Source organism: Oncorhynchus keta, chromosome 35 (genome assembly GCF_023373465.1).
Source record: "Oncorhynchus keta strain PuntledgeMale-10-30-2019 chromosome 35, Oket_V2, whole genome shotgun sequence".
Taxonomy (NCBI): Eukaryota; Metazoa; Chordata; class Actinopteri; order Salmoniformes; family Salmonidae; genus Oncorhynchus; species Oncorhynchus keta.
The window spans coordinates 48,482,613-48,505,680 of NC_068455.1; the positions used below are offsets into that span (position 1 = coordinate 48,482,613).

At 42.9% G+C, this 23,068-nt stretch overlaps 1 protein-coding gene across 3 annotated transcripts in view; it reads left to right on the forward strand.

Moving 5' to 3' along the window:
• Window positions 1–23,068, forward strand: part of nid2a (nidogen 2a (osteonidogen)) — a 103,315-nt gene that overhangs the window by 36,687 nt on the left and 43,560 nt on the right. For 2 of the 3 annotated variants that reach the window (XM_035752794.1, XM_052497092.1), the window contains exons 8-11: window positions 854–1,081; window positions 10,604–10,738; window positions 19,331–19,459; window positions 21,699–21,827. In XM_035752794.1, the coding sequence (XP_035608687.1) occupies window positions 854–1,081; window positions 10,604–10,738; window positions 19,331–19,459; window positions 21,699–21,827 (621 nt within the window). The remainder of the gene's footprint in view (window positions 1–853; window positions 1,082–10,603; window positions 10,739–19,330; window positions 19,460–21,698; window positions 21,828–23,068) is intronic. The other variant, XM_052497091.1, reaches the window with a different exon arrangement.

Consider the following 23,068-nt stretch of genomic DNA (forward strand, 5'->3'; position numbering starts at 1 on the left):
AACCGACTTGCCAAAACTATAGTTTGTTAACATGACATTTGTGGAGTGGTTGAAAAACGAGTTTTAATGACTCCAACCTAAGTGTATGTAAACTTCCGACTTCAACTGTAACAGATCATAAGCATTCTAGAAACAGCGTACTGGGAAAAAACAGGTTGCATCAACATTATTTCCACGTCATTTCAACAAAAACAATTCTACGTGATGAGTTTGTCTAAGTTTGTCACCCAACTTTGTACCTAAATCCAATGACATGGTCATTTTGAATTCACATTAGTTGCCAATTCAACCAAATATTAATAATAAAAAAGATGTTGAACTGATGTCTGTGACCAGTGGGAGATCCGCACAGACCTGAGTCAAAATGGTGCTTGTTTTCTTTAGAATACTTTGTGCGTTTGATTGAGCCTGCCTAGAGTGCCTGACGGGTGGGCATTGCACTTTTGGGACTATTCCATTGGTTCCATTGCGCCAGGCAAGTTCAATCGAGTGCTGCTCAAGTATTTGAAAGAAAATATATACTATTTGGACTGTGGTGTTTGTAGAATGTGTCTGATCAGTTATAAAACTATGACAAATGGTGGTTGTAAAAAAAAAAATGTAAAGAGCATTCATGACACCCAGTAACACCAATGCTAAATTGTTTCATATGCCATGACTCTATAAATGACTTAGAAGCTTTATTACAGAACGGATACGTCAACAACAGACAATTTAAATATGATATATTGTTGATAATGTACTCTGTCAATAGACTATTTAAACTCTTACATCGTAGGTAATGTAGTCTTTCTACAGGCTTCTACTGGTGCATAGTGGGTAATGTAGTCTCTTCTCCTCTCCCCACTCTCAGTGGTGAGGTCCACGTCGGTGCGGGAGTTCACAGTGGTGTCGGCGGAGCGTGGCTCGGAAACATTCACCTTTCAACTGCATCAGAACATCACGTACCACGACTGCCGCTACGGGCTCAGAGCGGGGCCTGAGACGCTGCAGCTGACCACGGAGCGTGTCTTTGTCATGTACGTCAAGGACGAGAACATCTTGAGATACGCCATCACCAACAAGATAAGCCCAGTCGGAGGTCAGTTCAAGTTTAAAGTTCGGAAGTTAGTGTCCATTTTTCTTGTTAGTGTTGTCTGTGAGGTTGTGTGATGGGAAAAGGTATGGGGCTGGGTATGTGTTTTGTTTGGTTGTGCAGACGTTTGTGAAAGATGACAATTAGAAAGGTAAAGTTTCCGGGTAATTTTGGCATACAATAGTAATTCTAAACCTGTTATTAAACTAGTATTAAATGAAGTAGAGTCAGTTGAGTGTGGGCGTATGTCAACTGTGAACATGTATTTTTTTGGGTGATGTCTTCGCTAACAATAGCCATAGAAGTCCAGTATCTGCTGTTGAATCACTGATGAGTATGTACAGTACTCCCCCTCAGCCTCTAGTGCACCTCCCTCCTTCCCCTCATTTTTGGGATGGCTCCTTTATTAACACGTTGACAGATGACACTGAGTAATCCCCCTCTTTCTCTCCTCTCACTGGATATCTGTGCCGGCGTGAGTTGCTCTCTCTCTTTCTCACTCCTTATCCCACTCCCTCCATCTCACTTTTTCATTTCCCACATCCCATGAGCTCAAGATAGATCTCAGCCCACCTGTCACTGCTGTTCAGATACTGTAAAGAAAGGAAAGCCACCTGCCTCAGGTTTCCGACAGCCAGTAGAAACTAGACAACGATCCATAATTCAGTGAAGCATATATAGGTTTGTGTCACAAATGGCACTTTATTTCCTATAAAGTGCACTACTTTCCACCAGGGCCCATAGGGCTCTGGTCAAAAAAAGTACCCAAATGTCATACTGTAGTAAAAGTAAAGATACCTTAATAGAAAATGACTCAAGTAAAAGTGAAAGTCACCCAGTAAAATACTACTTCAGTAAAAGTCTACAAGTATTTGGTTTTAAATATACTTAAATATCAAAAGTACATGCACATTTCTTATATTTAGCAAACCTGACAGCACAATTTTCTAGTTTTTTTTATTTACAGATAGCCAGGGGCTCACTCCAACACTCGGACATAATTTACAAATTAAGTATTTGTGTTTAGTGAGTCCACCTGATCAGAGGCAATAGGGATGACCAGGGATGTTATTTTGATAAGTTCACCATTTTCCTGTCCTGCTAGCCATTCAAAATGTAAGGAGTACTTTTGGGTGTCAGGGAAAATGTATGGCTTAAAGTGGTACATTATTTTCTTCAGGAATGTAGTGACGTAAAAGTGGTCAAAAATATAAATAGTAAAGTACAGATACCACCAAAAACGACTTAAGTAAAAAATATTTTAAGTACTTTACACTACTGGTCAAAAGTGGTGCATTTACGTAGGGAGTAAGGTCAGATTTGTGATGCAGACTACTATGGCTTTGGCAGACATGGCTGCATGCCTTTAGTACAGCCCAGCATGTACAGAGCCAGACTCATTGTCAGTGTAAAAAACAAATCAGTTAGGAAATCACTCCCCTATGTGCGATAAATCCAAGCACTAAAACCCATCTAGACTTGTGTATCACACTTGATTTCTCACTTGATTTCGTCCCCCATAAAATAGCTACATGCTTACGCTAGGTCTCCGCAGCGGTAAGGCTAGAGTCAGTAAAGATGTATGTCTTTATGGTACCCGTTTGGGTCAAGGTTTGGTCACGGTTGTAACAGGAATGAGCTTGTTGTGACGTCAACCCAGTTACAGTGCTTTCAAGTTCCAGAGATGAGGTTACTCATACACACTGAGTACACACACAGTTCACCCCCCCCCACCTCCCTTTACATCACTCATTCACACCGGTGAAGTCTGGGACCCTCTTTGGAGACAGGGTGAGTCTGGGATATGTCTCCTTGCATCTTTCTCCCATCCCCCCTCATAGAGAGTGCGAGGTTAGCGTGCGCCTCCGCTGAGATCCCATCTGAGGCCGTGGCCTCATATGTTCCTCAAGGACAACCTGTACCCCTTTCACCTCACCATCCTCCTCATCCTATTATTCCTCATCCTCCCTTCCCACACACTGGAGGCTGACGCAGTCCATTTGTATGAAAGATATAAGGAAATCCGAGGGGAGGAGGTTTGCTGCGGCAGCACCTGCGTCTGTGAAAGAGTCTTGTTTCGCTGTAATGCTGCCCTCTTTTGAAAAGCCGTTCGTCTTCTTTGTCGTAAGCAATATTGTAAGACGCTTACACTGAAATGTTTTGACAGGACAGGCCTCCAGTGCGGCCGACGGAGGAAGAGGGAGATGCACTCGCACACAGATGCACGGACATGCACACACTTACACCACGCACACACACACACATACACACACATACACATACACACTAGTATTTATCTCAACCCCATCAGTGAAAAGCTGTATTGCGATGAGCTGTCATGCGGAGGGGGATGTCAGTGCTAGAGGAAGGGGGGGTATTGTTAATCTCTGCTGCTCTCTGGGAAATAATATCCCTTCCAATGACAGATTTACAGGAAGGGGGGTTCGTGAGGAATAGCTGAGGAGTGATGTCATGGGAACCAGGGCAGAGACCCGGGAGCAATACCATGTTTCCGATGCCCCAGGAGAGAGCTCCGATCACAGGGAAGGAGAGAGGGGGGGGGGGCTGGGGGACATGGGGGCCAAACCAGCTGGGTGTGGGGGTCTAGTGTTGGGGTGGGGGGGGCCAGCTGGTGCTGTCTGGGAGTTCTTGGGTAAAATACATGTAATTACTCTGGCTGAGTGAGTCATGATTGGGGATTGGGATGAACTGACTGTCATGGCTGTGATGGACTGTAGTCCCAAATGGCATCCTATACCCTTATATAGTGCTCTACTTTTGGCCGTGGCCCATGGTGCTCTTCAAATCATCCAGAAATTGTTGAAGTAAAATGCAGCCATTGTCCTTCCTCCTCCCCTCCCAATTCCTTTGCCCGTTCTTACATTTAGTTTGTTTTTAGTGTCACACAAATGCACGCACTCACACAAACAATTGAAAACAATCACAGTAGGATATTTGATTGTTACCCAGAAATGATTTAATATTGAGATAAAAATGGCTGTGTTAGACCTTTATGTACCTTACGTTGATTGTTTTCAGTTAAAATGGTCTAAAAGAAACAAAGAAATTTCAGGCAAGAATTTTGCTAGGACTAACCAGGAGTGGAATGAGTGGGGAAGCTGTTATTGGCAGAGAGGTTTGGAACTCTCTTTCTTATTGGCCTATTAACTGACTGGTGATGTCATCAGGCAGGTCAAAACTCCATCCCACCAAAACAAGCTGAAATTTCAGCCGGTCTTTTCAAACAGGTCTTACACTAAAGCGGATTATCATAATTTTCACAATTTCACAGTATTATTCCAACCTTCATTGTGTGCGTGCGTGTGTATATATATATATAAATAAATAAAACACAGGAAATCACGTTTATGACTGCACTGGTGTCAGCGATTAGGTGAATGGATAAGGCGGAGTCAGGCGCAGGACACAGGTATGAGTAATAATCTGAATTTACTCAATAATATAGGCAATGTTCGAACAAGGAAAAACACAAAATCCAGAGCACAAAGAATGAACCCACATGACAATGACAATCACGCACAAAACGGAAAGGGAAGCCAGAGGGTTAAATAAGGAACATTAATTATGGAATGGAAACCAGGTGTGTATAATGAAGACAAAACTAAACGAAAATGAAACATGGATCGGTGGTGACTAGAAAGCCGGTGCCGCCGAACGCCGCCCAAACAAGGAGAGGGACCAACTTTGGCGGAAGTCGTGACAACTGGGCCTTTAATGTGACTGTGGAAGGAGGGAGGGAAAGAGAGAGGGTGGGAATGAAGGAAGAGTCTCAGAATTGAGGAGAGAGAGCGAGAGCTGCAGAATGAGGGGCACGGAAAGAGGGAAGAAGAGCAAGTGAAGAGGACTAAGGAGAAGAGTTAAATGAGAAGGAGAGATGAATAAAGGCATCAAGTGTGCTTCTGTTCGGCTGGCGCATCCCTTACGAAAAAATATTGCAGTCAGAGTGCAGTATAACTGCAGTACACTGCAAATACTGTGTCCAAAATAAGTACTTTTTTTGTATATAGATTTTTTGTTGAACTTGACCCTTTTTCTCCCCGATTTCCATCTTGTCTCATCACTGCAACTTCTCAACGTGTTTGGGAGAGGCAAAGGTGGAGTCATGCGTCCTCCGAAACATGACCCACCTAACTGCGCTCCTTAACACCCGGCATGCTTAACCCGGAAGCCAGTTGCACCAGTGTGTCGGAGGAATCACATTTCAACTGGCGACCGGGGTCAGCCCGCGGGCACCTGGCCCACCACAGGAGTCACCAGAGCGCGATGAGCCAAGTAAAGCCCCCCTGGCCAAACCCTCCCCTAACCTGGACGACGCTGGGCCAAGTGAGCGCCTTCCTATGGGACTCCCAGCCACGGCCGGTTGTGGCACAGCCCGTGAATGAACCCTGGTCTGTAGTCATTTTGTACACTGCAGTTATTCTGCAATTACTGCATCCGCAAAACCACAGTTGACTGCAGTTGCTGCACTTATACTGCAATCTTTTTTTGTAAGGGTTAGCCAAACCGAATGAGTTTGTCATTCATTTCAACGTTTTTGCTGAGGAGATCTTAGACGTGCAATGTTACATCTAACTACGATGGTTGCTGCAGTATTTCTCATTGAAAAAATAGGAAAGCGAGTCATCTCTCGAATGACAACAAAGACTTTATTGAAGAATCCCTACTGTCGACCAATCACCGACGAAGGGGCGCAGACTTTAGCTTGCCTGCAGTATTAAATACTGGGGCCCCTTTGACTCTTTCCCAGGAAAGTCTCTTATTTTGAACACAATGGGGTCCCGTCTTCTCTCTTTAAAACAGATGATCAGAGAGAACGAGTGTAGTTAACCCCCCTAGCGTGTCTTTAGGAAGCTTGTGTAAGGGACCCCCCTGCTCGTAAACAATGAGAAGAGAGTGAGGGGTGTCTTTTGTTGTGTTTTACTGCCATTTTAAGCATGTCATGCGAGCCAGGTCAAGTGCTTTGACCCTCAAGGTCGCCCAGAGCGGCTATGGCGGAGCACCAGCTGTGTTAAAATCCTTTGCCTTCAGTATCGGCACAGTTAGCCAATGCAGCTACAGTAAAAGTTGTTTTCAAATGGAATTGTTATATTGGGCTTTCACATTGTACACATCACCCCATACTGTTGCTCAGAAGCCATTTTATGCTAGAACACTCACCACTCATCGGTTTGATGTGGAACCATTGTGACTGACTGGGTCTCCCGTGTCTTTTGCTCACCATATCATTGCGTTAGCCCGCTGAGCTTAAGACTTAACTCGGGCAACTCATCGTGCGAACCATCATCTCCTTTACACCATCATACTCCAACCATAACACAGTAGACATACACTGCATCATCATACCATGTCAACCCTCCACATTTCTTATAGTCACATCCAATAACGGTGGGTTTAGTCATGTAAAGACTGGTTATTTGGCTATACGATTTGGACATTTCAAAATTCTTCCCATACACATTCCTATTTCCAACTCGATTTTTCTGTGTTCTGAGTCATCTGTGGTTTTGGGGAAACCCTGGCCTGCACTCATCCGGTTACTCATTAATCTCTCTCAGTCCCTCTCTCTCTTTCTCTCAGTGTTTGTCTCTGTCTCTCTCACTCAGTCTATCTCTCTTTTTGGGGGGGAACCCTGGCCTGCGCTCATCCGGTTACTCATCCAGCTCTCTCTTTCAATTAAATTAAATTTGCTTTATTGGCATGATGTAACAATGTACATATTGCCAAAGCTTATTTTGGAAATTTACAATATAAAATAAAAATGAGAATCAAAATTGTTAACGGGACTACAGTAACAATAATAACCAAGTGTCAAAATAACCATACATTCAACCATAACAATAAGCATACAGTAGAGTACATGTGCAGGTTGATTGGTTTGTCAGACACTATCCCTCAACTTATGGCAGGCAGCAATGTTGTGCGCTGCCAACCCACAGCTCTCTGCGTCCTCCCCCAACAGGACGGGTAGCCTACTCTCATTCAGAGAGGTCTTTGAAACCTTGAATAAGGGTTTCAAATTTGGGGAAATGACACTCTCTAATTGTTTTATATTTTTACATTTTGTCAGAAAATGCAGCTCCGTCTCAGGTTCTGCTGTGGTGCAGTGGTTGCACAGCCTTTCCTCTACAGGGAGCCAGGTTTTCCTGTGTCTACCCTTCTCAATGGCAAGGCTGTGCTCACTGAGCCTGTACTTTGTCAAGGTTTTGATCAGTAACCATGGTCAAATATTTAGCCACAGTGTACTGTCGATTTAGGGCCAGATAGCACTGCATGTTGCTTTGTGCTTGTGTTTCCCAATAGGCAATATAGTTTTGTTTTGACTGTGTTGTAATTTTGGTTTATCCTGAACTTTCACTTAGTCCCTCTCTCTCTTTCTCTCAGTGTTTGTCTGTCTCTCTCTCTCTTTTTTTGGGGGGTGGGCCCTGGCCTGCACTCATCGAGCTCTTTCTCCCTGTCTCTCTCACCCAGCTCTCTTTCTCCCTCTCTATCTCGGTCCCTCACTTTCTGTTTGTCTCTGTCTCTCTCTCTCTGTGTTTCTCTGTCTCTCTCACTCAGTCTCTCTCTGTGTTTGTCTCTGTCTCTCTCACTTAGTATTTGTCTCTCTCACTCAGTCTCTCTCTCTCTTTCTCTTGTTTGTCTCTGTCTCTCTCTCTTTCTCTGTGTTTGTATCTGTCTCTCTCACTCAGTCTTTCTCTCTCACTGTGTTTCACTGTGTTTCTCTGCCATGTGGTCCATGGCTGTGTGTGAATGTGTCTTGTCTTACATGGATAATTGTACATGAGGTTGTACAATTAGGCCAGGAATGCTTTTGTTTCTGTCTGGTTTCCAGGGAATCGAGTCGACTTGCCATTCACCATTGGATAGATTAAAGACACAACTCCGGATTTCAATCTTCACATATGATATATACACTCACCAGTCAGTTTATTAGATACACCACCATGTCCATGAAAATCGATTGCTCCTACAGACAGTGAGTCACATGGCTTGCTATATAAAGCAGGCGGACAGGCATCCAGTTACTGTTCGATTGAACATTAGAATGCAACTTTTTAACGTGATGATTGTCGGTGCCAGGCACACCAGATCCAGTATCTCAGAAACGGCCACCCTCCTGGGCTTTTCAGGCACAACATTGTCTAGCCTTTCCAGAGAATGGTGCATACAAACAATAATACACAAGTATAAACACCATGGGACCACACAGCCATCATACCGCTCATGAAGGAGACGCATTCTGTCTCCTAGAGATGAACGTACTTTGGTCGAAAAGTGCAAATCAATCCCTGAACAACAGCAAAGGACCTTGTGAAGATCCTGGGGGAAACAGGTACAAAAGTATCTATATCCACAGTTAAACAATTCCTATATCGACATAACCTGAAAGGCCGCTCAGCAAGGAAGAAGCCACTACTCCAAAACCATCATAAACAAGCCAGACTGGTTTGCAACTGCACATGGGGACAAAGATCAGACTTTTAGGCGAAATGTCCTCTGGTCTGATGAAACAAAAATAGAACTGTTTGGCCATAATGACCATTGTTATGTTTGGAGGAAAAAGGGGGAGGCCTGCAAGCCGAAGAACACCATCCCAACAGTGAAGCACGGGGGTGGCAGCATCATGTTGTGGGGGTGCTTTGTTGTAGGAGGGTCTGGTGCACTTCACAAAATAGATGGCATAATGAGGGAGGAAAATCTGGTAGATATATTGAAGCAACCAAAATCTCAAGACATCAGTCAGGAAGTTAAAGCTTGGCTGCAAATGGGTCTCCAAATGGAGAAGGGCCCCAAGCATACTTCCAAAGTTGTGGCAAAATGGCTTAAGGACAACAAAGTCAAGGTATTGGAGTGGCCATCTCAAAGCCCTGACCTCAGTCACATAGAAAAAGTGTGGGCAGAACTGAAAAAGCGTGTGCGAGCAAGGAGGCCTACAAACCTGACGCAGTTACACCAGCTCTGTCAGGAGGAATGGGCCAAAATTAACCCAACTTATTATGGGAAGCTAGTGGAAGGCTACCCAAAACATTTGACCCAAGTTAAACAATTTAAAGCCGATGCTACCAAAAACTAATTGAGTGTATGTAAACTTCTGACCCACTGGGAATGTGATGAAAGAAATTAAAAGCTGAAAAATAATTATTTCAACTATTATTCTGACATTTCATATTCTTAAAATAAAGTGGTGAGCCTAACTGACCTAAAACAGGGAATTTTTACTAGGATTAAATGTCAGTAATTTCTTCCCAAGACCTCAAAAGTGGTTTCCTGGTGTGGTTTAAGCATTGTTGTGGAATAAGGACATCTAATGTTGTTATTTTTTCTATTAAAAAAGTGTGATTTTGATAGTGGAAAAAAAATAGTTTTTCTGTGGTTTTTGGTATTACAATGGTGAATACATGTATTCTCTGGTAAAAATTCTGAGTGGCTGGTTAGATTTTTGATCTACCTGCCACAGTGGCTGGCGGACCAAAAAGTTTGTTTTTAGGCCGTGTTCATAAACCATGTATATTTAAACATTTGGGAGCACAGAACGAAAGGAAAAGGGGTAGCTTCTTTAGAAGAGCAATTATTATACCAGTGAATGAATGTCTGATCTTTTGCACGTCATCACTCAAACTTGAGCGCTCTTAAAGAGACAGTGTACCTTTTCCTATGTAATGCATCTCAATAGGTGGCGCATTTACACAATGCAGAAATCTAATATTCCACAAATGACTTTGTAATTTCAATGACAGGTTTTTGTATCAACATTTTAGCTTTTTATAATAAACAAATGTCTTCACATGGTTAAATATTAGTTTCTAGAGCACGTGCATCAAAAGTAGTTAAAGCCTATTGGGCCTATATAAATGCTATCTCAATCAATAAAAATATATATATATATCTTCTGGTGCTCCTGGATTTTATGTTGTGCACCTAACTTTAAATTGGGAGCACCAGTGCTGGGAATACAAATGTTTAATATAGAGCCCTGTCTACGTTTATTGTATTGTATCTACACCAACAATGCGTCATGTGCGTAATGATCATGTGGGGTGAAATATGTATATATTTGAAGACTGGATCACTCAGTCTGCTTGACCAGATGAAGACCCGTGTTGGATCTAAACGTTGTCATTAAAGGTGGTAAATTAGAAGCATTTTCAGTGTGCGGGCCTTTCTGTTCTTAACAAGCAGTATTGACCACAAACAAATGGTACGTGAAGGCACTTTGAATGACATACATTTAAGTTGGTCTCACGTTAAACTAACACTTTTAGGCTTGAAGGCTTCATGGTGGCTTTACAAATCAATTATAAGTTGCCATCCGATAGAGGCCACGTGGCAAAGTAAGTACGTCTTATAACGCCTTTTTTACAGAGTATGAATTTGCTTATAGATAATTTTTTCATAATCTAGGCCATACTAAGGCTTCAAAATATGTTAGTTTTAGGTGGTACCGTAAATCCCAAATGACTTGGTTTGTAACTAAAAATGTGCTCCTTTTCTCCTCAATGGAATCGCCAGAAACTGTCCAGGTGAATCCGTGCTACTCAGGAACCCATGACTGTGACACCACCGCCCAATGTCTGCCCGGAGAGGGCCAGCAGTACCAGTGCCAGTGTGCAACTGGGTACAGGGGCGACGGGCGCAACTGTTATGGTAAGAGAGGGGTACTGTGGATGGGGTGGGTGTTGGGGGATGGAAGTGTTATAAGGAGCGAAGCTTTTGAAAAATAGTTGTATTTTTTGGTGGTGTAGATCAGCTTTAATAATGCAGGTAGATTGTAGCTTCCATCATTGTAATTGTCTGCATAATTTCCAATCCCCCATAAACAAATGTGCATATATACTACCGTTTAAACGTTTGGGGTTACTTAAAAATGTCCTTGTTTATGAAAGAAAAGCACATCAAATTGATCAGAAATACAGTATTAATGTTGTAAATGACTATTGTAGTTGGGAACGGCAGATTTTTTAAAATGGAATATCTACATAGGCGTACAGAGCCCCATTATCAGCAACCATCACTCCTGTGTTCCAATGGCACGTTGTGTTAATCCAAATGTATCACTTTAAAAGGCTAATTGAGCATTAGAAAACCCTTTTGCAATTATGTTAGCACAGCTGAAAACTTTTGTCCTGGTTAAAGAAGCAATTAAACTGGCCTTCTTTAGTCTAGTTGAGTTACTGGAGCATCAGCATTTGTTGGTTCGATTACAGGCTCAAAATGGCCAGAAACAAAGACCTTTCTTCTGAAACTCGTCAGTCTATTCTTGTTCTGAGAAATTAAGCCAAGAAACAGAAGATCTTGTACTACTCCCTTCACAGAACAGCGCAAACTGTCTCTAACCAGAATAGAAAGAGGAGTGTGAGGCCCAAGTGCACAACTGAGCAAGAGGACAAGTACATTAGATTGTCTAGTTTAAGAAACAGACGCCTTACAAGTCCTCAACTGGCAGCTTATTGAAATAGTACCCGCAAAACACCAGTCTCAACGTCAACAGTGAAGAGGCGACTCCGGGATGCTGGCCTTCTAGGCAGAGTTCCTATGTCCAGTGTCTGTGTTCTTTTGCCCACCTTTATCTTGTCTTTATATTGGCCAGTCTGAGATATGGCTTTTTCTTTGCAACTCTGGCTTGAAGGCCAGCATCCCGGAGTCGCCTCTTCACTGTTGACGTTGAGACTGGTGTTTTGCGGGTACTATTTAATGAAGCTGCCAGTTGAGGACTTGTGACCATTTTATTGGTAAACTATACAGTAATGTAAAAGTTATATATTTTTTTGTGATCCAATACGTAATACAAGTACACTTAATTTTGTTGTAATCCAAAGAGGTTAGAAAAAATATCTGGATCCTCTATTGAACATTTGGCAGACTATGTTTGAGATTTCACATTTTCATGGGTGCCATATTGACACGAAAAGCTCTATGACAATCACATTGTAGCTACTGACTTTGATGAACTCATGGCTAACTAGGAGCTGCATGGCTAGCTAGGAGCTGACACGAGGGAGTTATCATGAGAGGTCCTGTGCAGTGGAAAGAGATGTGGCAACATTGGGTTGGATAAGAGTAGATGAAATGTACAATATAAGGCATTGGGGTACAATGTTTCTGGCCAGTAGAGAAGGGAATGTGGGCTGTGGGACTTGAGATGGCATTGTTTAGGGAGTGGAGAGGAATTTCCCTCCATCCCCCTCTCCCACCAAGTGTCTCGCTCTCTCTCTCTCCTCTTCTGAGTCATCCATCCAGCGAGGAGACAGGGCTGTGACACTGTTTACTCTCAGTGGAGTGTCCTGGATACTCCCTTCTTATGCCTCTCCTCTCTGCTCTCTCCAAAGCCCCCCCAGTCCAAGGCTGCATCTGCAGGGAGTGGAGGTAGGGAGGAGAGCAGTGGAAGAGGGAGAGAAGAGAAGAGGGAAAGGGAGGGGAGAGGAAGGAGACAGGAGTGGAGAGGAGTTTATTTGAAATTAATTGAGTTAGACAGCAAGAAAGTGCATGTTTCTATAACAATCTTGGTAACTCCCCCCCACTCCCACTGGTTTGTCTCTTGACACGCATGTATGCACGCATGCACACACCTCACCTTCACCTTCACACATTCCCACTACTCCACTCTACTGCAGAGGAATCTGGAGCTGATTTCCTGGCTGCCGAAGGGCACCTCTCATGTTGGTTGAGTGAGGGGGATCTGACAGTGTGTAATTTCGTCACCTGTTAGAATGCCCCTCTCCCTCCCCTCCAGGGCAGGTAACAGGGGGTCCAGCCTCCAATGTCATTAGCCGGATGATCAAAACCAGCTCCCTCGCTGCGTTCGCTACGACCACCCTCATCGACTCCCAGCTGCCCTTAAGGCTCCAAAAGCCCCATTCTCACGAGGTGTGGCGCGGAGCCTTCACCCACCAGCCTCCCGCTGTCATCACAAACAGCCGTGATTGCAGTGCATAGTTTATATCCCATGTCTCAAGGCGCCATGCACAGAGCCTTCTTTACATTCACCAGGACACCAGTAATGGCTCTTAAACAAATGTCAGACTAATTAATGTTTAGTGTCAACGGTGGGATCCCGGCTCCCCTGTGGAGTGGAGCTTTATAGGACTGGGTTACGCTGTGTTTCTTAGGGCAGGCAGATAATACCAGATACCTGGGTTCAAATACTCTGTCTCTGATGAATTGAGTGTGCCTGGCCTGATGGAAACAATGGAACAGTTCCAAAAGTGAAAATGTCAAACTCCGCCCATCCAGGCAGACTCAATCAAACTTTAAGTATTTAGAAAGAAAGTAAAGGCTATTTTAAGAAAGGCTAGTTTCTAAGATTTGAAGACATATAGGGCTTGCTTAGCCCAAAAACAGTAGGAAGGTCCAGGGGCATTCTCCCCCGTCCCCCAAAAAACTGAGCAAATTTCAACAGCTAAATGCATGAATTTGGTGCACTTTGAGATGAACATTGAGCGATTAGATATTTTTCAAGGTAACTTGCACCTTCCCCCCTGCTACATGTTTAGTGTCAAGGGTGGGATCCAGGCTCCCTGTGGTCTCTCTACTCTGGAACACTCTCTACTCTCGAACACATACATATACAGTGTATTGCCAAAAACCACTCGACAACGTAAAACACAGACTCTGACCCGTTCAAACTGATTAAAGAATCCCTCAGTACTCTGACACACACACACACAATGTGTAATTAGAATCCATAGAGCAGTTTTAAGTGATAGTCTTACCCCTCCTCTGCCTCTCCCCATCACTTTCTGTGTGTCGTCTGTTGCTGTCTCTATTGTCTGCCTTCTGTTGCTGTCTTTTAGTACTCTGTGTTGCTGTTTCTTGTCTACCCTCCTCTCTCATCCTGTCCTGGTTGTAAAAAGTGTAAAAGTAAACAATTGTTTTAATAGTAATTTCACAGGCTTTTTCACCTCCCCGGTAAATTACATTTTTTTGGTGCAAATAAATAGAACTAATTAGAATATATAGCAGAGCTTGAAGTGATACAGTCTACTGTGTGCTGAACACACCTCCTGTCCTCCTCTGTCACTTTCACTGTGTCTTGTCTGTTGCTGTCAAAATCAAATGAAATTGTATTGGTCGCGTACACATATTTTTCAGATGTTATGGCATGTGTAGTGAAATGCTTATTTTTCTAGCAGGATATCTAACAACACACATACAGTGGGGCAAAAAAAGTATTTAGTCAACCACCAATTGTGCAAGTTCTCCCACTTAAAAAGATGAGAGGCCTGTAATTTTCATCAAAGGTACACTTCAACTATGACAGACAAAATGAGAAAAAAAATCCAGAAAATCACATTATAGGATTTTTAATGAATTTATTTGCAAATTATGGTGGAAAATAAGTATTTGGTCAACAACAAAAGTTTCTCTCAATACTTTCTTATATACCCTTTGTTGGCAATGACAGAGGTCAAATGTTTTCTGTAAGTCTTCACAAGGTTTTCACACACTGTTGCTGGTATTTTGGCCCATTCCTCCATGCAGATCTCCTCTAGAGCAGTGATGTATCGCGGCTGTTGCTGGGCAACACAGACCATTCCATAAAAATGGAGCTCTATAGGAGTATTTCTGTCTGTAATAAAGCACTTGTGGGGAAAACCTCATATGGATTGGCTGAGCCTGACTCCCCAGTGTGTCAGCCTATGCCCTCCCACGCCCACCCATGTATATAATGGTGGGTATAGACAGTATGGACTCTATATGAATAGGAACGTCATGTACATTAGCAATGGGATGAGCCTTCACCTGAATACAGTATATACATACGAAGTGGGTAAAACTATGTAAGCACATTATAAAACATTGTCTTAGGTTCTTGGTTGTTGCCGTCTCCTTTGTCTATTTGGATTTCTGATTTTATTAGGGTCGCTGATGGCGACAGCTAGTCTTACTGGGGTCTGACAAAAAAGACATTACAGACAAAATACTTTTTACCAACGTTAAAAACATTTACATGTAGTGTGGGTCTTCCTCTGTTATGGCCTGTTCTATTCTTCTGTTGTCTCTCTTCATCATATCCTATTTTTCTGTTGCTGTCTCTGTGTCTTGTCTGGTGTATCTCTCTCAATCACCTATTCTTCTGTTGCGGTCTCTGTCTTGTCCGGTGTTTCTCTCCATCATCTACTCTACTCTTCTTCTACTCATGTATCTTTAGTTTTGCAATCCAAACCGGTCAAGGGGCTACTGGGGTAGCTTAACTTGTTTTGGGCTTGTGTCTGGGTCACCTAAATCATCCTCTTCTCTACCATTTGCCACTGGCTGCTGCTGTTCTAAGTGCTCCACTGGCCTTTACTCATCTCTCCTCCTTGGCTCATCTGAAAGATAGAAAGGTAGAGGTGCAATATGTTATTAGTTAGTTTTAAAAAATGACTGCACTTCCGGATTTGGCCTCATTTTAGATTTGGTTCATTAAGAAATGCTAGCGGCCATGACTGAATTCAAATGTGAGTTGGTTTCGGGTTGTGGTTTGATGTGGGTGTTCGCAGCTGGGAAGAGTTAGCCCAAAATGATTTAGTCAATTAGCTTCAGTCAACTAGTGTGCGACCTGACTTTGACTTTAGGTAACCTATCTCCGCGGCTAGTTAGGGATCGTCAATAAATTACTCAATGTACACCTTTTAGTTCTCATTAAATGCTATCAATATTTGCATATGAATTTCTACAATTTATAGTTTGAGGTTTTACCCATGGTCCCTAAGGCTATGAAAGGCTATCCAAAGTCAACCCAGATTTACCGCAAGCATTACAATTATCCTATTTACACTTTGTAGACAATTTTGACAGTAAATTCAATGTTTCTGACTCATATTGATGTCAATATTTTCTAAATGAGAGATTGGTTTTTAGGGGCATTTGCTCTTTAAAAAGTTACTGTATACTGACACGACCAGGGCAACTCAACTGTAAAGAAAAATTAAAGTGTCCGCATAACAGCGCAACAACTCCAAACGTGACAGATAAGAAACTACATACTGTAATAAGTTATAATTTGGTCAGTTCTACCAGCTAATGTGAGATTTTTAGATTACATAACATTTGAGGGCACATCATTTAAGGGCCTATGTATTTTTTAATGTTTTCTTCACCTACCATCTGACCACAAAGCTGGCCATCTTTCCCCCTCTATTTCTGGCTGCCTTCCCACTTCCCTTCTAAGTTCAAGTTTGTTCATTTGTATTAACACACAGTATTCACACACTGTCACGGATCCCTCCGGTACTGCTGCTCATTCCTTTCACCAGCTCCGGAGGTCTACGTCACCGGCCTTCTAGGCGTCACTGAATTTGATTAATTACCACCAACCCCAGATTGTCTTGTCTCATTATGCACACCTGGTTCCAATTCCCCCTGATTAGTAGGTGTATATATCTGTCCTTGTCGGTTATTGTAACCATGTTCATTGGTCCTGGAAGTACCTGTGCTATTATATCGGCGTCCATGATACGTGTTATTGTGCATTTGTTTTACAGGTCTCGTATTATTTAGAGGTTTCCACCTCGCTCTTTTGTTTGGGTGGAAGAAATTAAACCTCCTATTATGTATTCCTTCCCCTTTCTCCAATTATTAGACAACATGACATACACTTTGACTTTTTCAAAATGTTGTTGTATTACAACCTGAATTTAAAATGGATGACATTTAGATTTTATTTCTAATTAATTAAAGAAAAGCTTAAATGTCTTGAGTCAATAAGTATTCAATCCCTTTATTATGGCAAAACTAAATACATTCAGGAGAAAAAATGTGCTTAACAGGTCACATAATAAGTTGCGTGGCCTCACTCTGTGTGCAATGATAGTGTTTAACATGATTTATGCATGACTACCTCATCTCTGTACCTCACACATGCAATTATATGTACGGTCCCTCAGGTGAGCAGTGAATTTCAAACACAGATTCAACCAATGACCAGGGAGGTTTTCCAAAGCCTCGCAAGAAGGGCACCTATATGTATTGGTAGATGGGTAAAAATAATAAAAGCATAAATTGAAAATCCCTTTGGGCATGGTGAAGTTATTAATTACAATCTGAATGGTCTATCAATAGACCCAGTCACCACAAAGACGTCATTCCTAACTCAGTTGCCGGAAAGGAAATAAACTGCTCAGGGATTTCACCATGACGCCGATGGTGATTTTAAAACAGCTACAGAGTTTAATGGCTGTGATTGGATAAAACTGAGGTTGGATCAACAACATTATAGTTCCTCCACAACACTAACCTAATTGACAGAGTGAACAGAAGGAAGCTGGAACAGAATACACATATTACAAAACATGCATTCTGTTTGCAACAAGGCACTAAAGTAATTCTGCAAAAAATGTGGCAAAGAAATTGATTTTTGTCCTGAATACAAAGTGTTATGTTTGGGGAAAATCCAATACAACGCCTTACTGAGTAATATTCTCCATATTTTCAAGCATAGTGGTGGCTGCATCATGTTATGAGTATGCTTGTAGTCGTTAAGGACTCGGGAGTTTTTCAGGATAAAAATTCAACAGAATGGAGCTCAGTACAGGAAAAACATTAGAGCAAAACCTGGTTGTCTGCTTTCCACCAGACACTGGGAGATTAATTCACCTTTCAGCAGGACAATAGCCTATAAACACAAGGATATGCTGGAGTTGCTTACCAAGAAAGAAGACAAAGGATGTTACTGAGTGGCCGGGTTAGTTTTGACTTAAATCGACTTGAAGTCTATGGCTAAACCTGAAAATGGTTGTCGAACAATGATCAACAACCAATTTCACAGAGGTTGAAGAATTGTTTTAATTCAGTGGAGACGTAACCAATAAGACTCACAGCTGAAATCACTGCCAAAGGTGCTTCTACAAAGTATTGATTCAGAGGTGAGATTAAATGAAATATTTAATTTTCAATACATTTGCAAACATTTCTAAAAACATGTTTTCGCTTTGTAATTATGATGTATTGTGTTTAGATGGCTGAGAAAAAAATATTTCATAAATGTTGAATTCAGTTTGTAACAAGAAAGTGTGGAATAAGTCAATTAATACTTTCTCTAGGCACTGTACATGGAGTACACAGTGCATTGAAATGGTTACTTGCAGGATAACCTTTTGACAATGCAATCACAATAGAAAAAGTAAGTAGAAAAGTGAATAAAAATAGTAATACAAAAAAAGCTCAATTAAATAATTTCAACAATATAAAAACAGTTGTTTTTGTTGCAAATAGTTACATAGCTTATATCGAAATAACAGACATGAGCCAAGCATGCTTACCTGTAGAATGGCGTTATAAGACTTATATTATATTATAAGACCTCTATGATTCATTTAATTTAGTTTGTTTTACCACGTCAACATTGCTCATTTTAAACGGGGTTAAATATAATGCTGTAGTAAAGTTCAGCTTCAGTCCACAGGTGGGCACTGTGTCACTGTCTGAAGATATGTGCTTCAGTCGGAAAAACAATCTCTCGTATATTCAATCTCAGCTAGCTAGCGAAGTGGCTAGCCAGCCAAGCTAGCTAAAGAAGCGAAACCCATTAAATACACTCGCTGTAAATAAACACTTTTTCTAATATCATGACTTAACATCCCTAGCTTGCCCATTCACTAAATATACTATTAAATAACTCTGACACCCAATAGCTTAAGGATCCCGAGTGCTAACTCTAGCTTGTTAGCATTAGCCAATCTTTATGCTGAGGGAGACTAGCTAGTTAGCTACCACCAACCCTGCGCAAACCTCTGGCTAACTCTTCAGCTGCTGCTACTGCACTATGACTTTCTCTCCACCTCATTCACTGATACCTCAAGCTGCTCAACCTGAACTCTTTCGGATGACAACTTGACATCTCACCGGCGCTGTAAAGGTGGGGAGGGTTCAAGGGACATGAGCGGTCCACTGTGTTGTGATATCTCGACCAATCACAGCAGGCACTGCGTCTTTCCATGGGCTTCTTGCAGTACCTGGTACTGCCTAGCGCAGAATATTGTATTGGTTCTTTTTGTCATAAAAATGTTGCTCCAAGCAGCTGAGTATAAACATGTTTTTATACTGCATAGGGCAAGTGATGTGTGGTTATGGAAACTCATATCAGACTGAAATGTACAAAATTAAATAAAGGTTTGGGGCTTGATCAAAAACATCCGGGGCTGATGCCTCGGAAGCCCAGGCAGCAGTGGAAACGGACAGAGAATCTACTCAAACTGATGGTCTGATGATACTATAACTGTGACATATGAGTTCTGTTTTTTCTCTCTTCTCCCTCAGATGTGGATGAGTGCGTTGAGGGTCTCAGCCTGTGCGGTGCCCACGCCCAGTGTGTCAACCTGCCAGGGAGCCATCGCTGCCAATGCCAGAGCGGCTACAAGTTTGGCTTTGATGGGCGTACCTGTATAGGTAATTGATATGGACTATTGGAAACCTGCCAAACAGGTGGTGATTAAGTCTATTTTTGAAAGTGGTGATGAAGTCAGAATTGCGGGAGGCCGGGGAGTTCCAGTGTTTAGGGAAAGCAGCGCTGAATGCTCGGTCCCCCGTGGTGCAGTCTTATTTTTGGGATGGTAAGTAGTCCAGAGTCAGAGGAGCGGAGACAGCGGGAGGGGATGTGTGTGTGTGGAGGAGGTCGGAGAGGTATGAGGTGGCAAGGTCATGGAGGGCCTTGTAGGATCTTGTAGGTGATGTGGAATTTGACAGGAAGCTAATGAAATTGGTGCAGAGTGGGGGTGATGCATTCCCAGGGTTTGGTGTGTGTGAAGACCCTGGCAGTGGAGTTCTGGATGTACTGGAGCCTATTCAAGGCTTTGCTGAACACCTTGAATAGGACTCCATTGTAGTAGTCCAGACATGATGTGACAAAGGCATGTATGAGGGGCTCCGCTACTGGGTCCGTGAGGGATGGTCGGAGTCGGGAGATGATACAGAGGTGGAAAAGGGAGGAATTGGTGATGCATTTGATGTAAGGCTCGAAGGAGAGAGTGGGGTCCAGGATGACACCCACTTTTTTGATGAGGGCCTTGGGAGGCTCCAGCATGACCTCAGTTGTATTGCTGTTGAGTTTGAGTAGATTAGATGTCATCCAGTTTTTTATATCCTGGAGATGAGAAGTGGGTTTGGTGTGGATGTAAATCTGGGTGTCATCCGCATAGCAGTGGAAGTTGAGACCATGGCGGCAGAAGATCTGGCCCAGGGGAAGAATGTAGCTCGCTGTGTTTATTAAAAATCCCATTGCACTTATCGTATAAGCAGAGTTGTTAACCCCGGTGTCATAGCAAAATTCCCAACCTGGCCCCATTTCATCATGGCCACCAAATCATCCCCCTCATTCCAAGTTGGCATATATAACTCCTCACCTCTCCACCTGATAGCTGATGTGTGGTGAGTGTTCCGGCACAAAAATGGTCGCTGTGCATCATCTAGGTGGGCGTTCCACATTGGTGGCGGATGAGATGATTTTCCCCCTACTATGTAAAGTGCTTTGAGTACCTCAGTTGGTAGAAAAGCGCTGTATAAATCCAATAAATTATTATAAGGCTGGGGGAGAGGAGTGTGTCACAGTGAGACACGAGCTCCTCTGCAGAGGATTGAAGGATGAGGGCTGTTGTGTGTTTGAAGCCTGTTTCTGAGAGACTTTATGTTCCTGTGTGTAATGGTCCGTTTTTGCCGCAACTTGGTTAGGGGGAAAGGCACATTACAGAGGATGGCAAAGTCTTTGTAGTTACACATAGCCTGGTGGTTTAGCTTGATTAAGCACTGTTAAGTCATTTGGCTGCTGCCAGCAGAGCAAACTAACTGGTGTTGTAGGGTGGAAGAGGGGTCAAGGGATGTGAGGGATCCATTGTGTTGTGAAATCTCGACCAATCACAGCACTCTGTCACGCCCTGGTCGTAGTATTTTGTGTTTTTCTTCATGTATTTGGTCAGGCCAGGGTGTGACATGGGTTTTTGTATGTGGTGTGTAGATAGTGGGATTGTAGCTTAGTGGGGTGTTCTAGGTTAGTCTATGGCTGTCTGAAGTAGTTCTCAATCAGAGGCAGGTGTTTATCGTTGTCTCTGATTGGGAACCATATTTAGGCAGCCATATTCTTTAGTTGTATTGTGGGTGATTGTCCTGAGTGTCTTGATGTCCTTGTTTGATGTATGTTGACACAAGTATAGGCTGTTTTCGTTTCGTTTATTGTTTTGTAGTGTTCGTGTTTACGTTTGTTTAAATAAACATGGATCGCAATCGACACGCTGCAGTTTGGTCCGACTCTCCTTCACCATATGAAAACCGTGACAACGTCACTCCAGGGGCTTCTTGCAGTACCTGGTACTGCCTAGTGCAGCATATTGTATTGTTTCTTTTGGTCATAAAAATGTGTCAGTAAAATAATGTTTTTAATACTGCACAGGACAAGTGATGTGTGGTTATGGAAACTCATATTAATCTGAAATGTAAAAAATAAAAAAATAATAAAGGTTTGGAGTTTGATCAAAAAAATCTGGGGCTGAAGCCCCGGAAGCCCAGGCCTAATGACACCACTGAACCCAAGTCTGGTCTCAGCAGTGGAAACAGACAGAGAATCTACTCAAACTAATGGTCTGATGATACTATAACTGAGGCATAACAGTTCTGTTCTCTCCCTCTTCTCCCTCAGATGTGGATGAGTGCGTTGAGGGCATTGGCCTGTGCGGTGCCAACGCCCATTGTGTCAACATGCCAGGGAGCCATCGCTGCCAATGCCAGAGTGGCTACGAGTTTGGCATTGACGGACGTTCCTGTATAGGTGATTGATCTATACTATTGTAACTTATACTGAACTGCAGACTATCTGGGTATTGCTTTCAATTCACCATTGCTGCCTGCAACCCCTTAAATATTATGCTTGCACAGTACATTCCCCGGATAAGATCTCTATCTTGTCCTTGTCTTCATTTTTACTGAGGAAATTATTCATTGTAACCACACTATCACCTACAGTTGACTAGGAAATCAACAGCATTGATTCATTTAAATAATAATAATATATTGGATTTAAAGAGAGAAAAAACATAATTAGAAATTGAACAAGTTCAAATTGAAAAGACACTCTAGCTTTGCTAGAGCCGAGTTAAGTCTGTTTTTGAAAGTGGCGATAAAGTCAGAATTGTGTGGTGGCTGGGGGAGATAGTTCCAGAGTTTAGGGGAAGCTCCGCTAAATGCCCAGTCCCCTGTGGTGTACAGTCTTATTTTTGGGATGGTGAGTAGTCCAGAGTCGGAGGAGCGGAGACAGCTGGAGAGGATGTTTGTGTGGAGGAGGTCGGAGAGGTATGAGGGGGCAAGGCCATGGAGGGCCTTGCAGGTGAGGAGTAGGATCTTGAATGTGATGCGGAAGTTGACCGGGAGCCAATGAAGGTGATGCCGAGTGGGGGTGGAGTTCTGGGTTTGTGTGTGTGAGGACCCTGGCAGTGGAGTTCTGGATGTACTGGAGCCTCCAAGGCTTTGCTGGACAACTTGAATAGGATTCCATTGCAGTGGTCCAGATATTATGTGACAAAGGCATGTAGTATGAGGGGCTTCGCTACTGGGTCCGTGAAGTGGTCGGAGTCAGGAGATGTTCCGGAGGTGGAAATGGCTCCAATCAGAATATAAAGAGGAGTGGGAGGCCCCGGTGCACAACTGAGCAAGAGGACAAGTGCATTAGTGTCTTGTTTGAGAAACAGACACTTCACAAGTCCTCAACTGGCAGCATCAATAAATAGTACCTGCCAAACACCAGTCTCAACTTCAACAGTGAAGAGGCGACTCCGGGATTCTGGCCTTCTAGGTTCCTCTGTCCAGTGTCTGTGTTCTTTTGCCCGTCTGAATCTTTTCTTTTTATTGGCCAGTCTGAGATATGGCTTTTTCCTTGCAACTCTGCCTAGAAGGCTAGCACCCCGGAGTCGCCTCTTCACTGTTGATGTTGAGACTGGTGTTTCTCAAACTAAACACTCTAATGTACTTGTCCTCTTGCTCAGTTGTGCATTGGGGCGTCCCACTCCTCTTTCT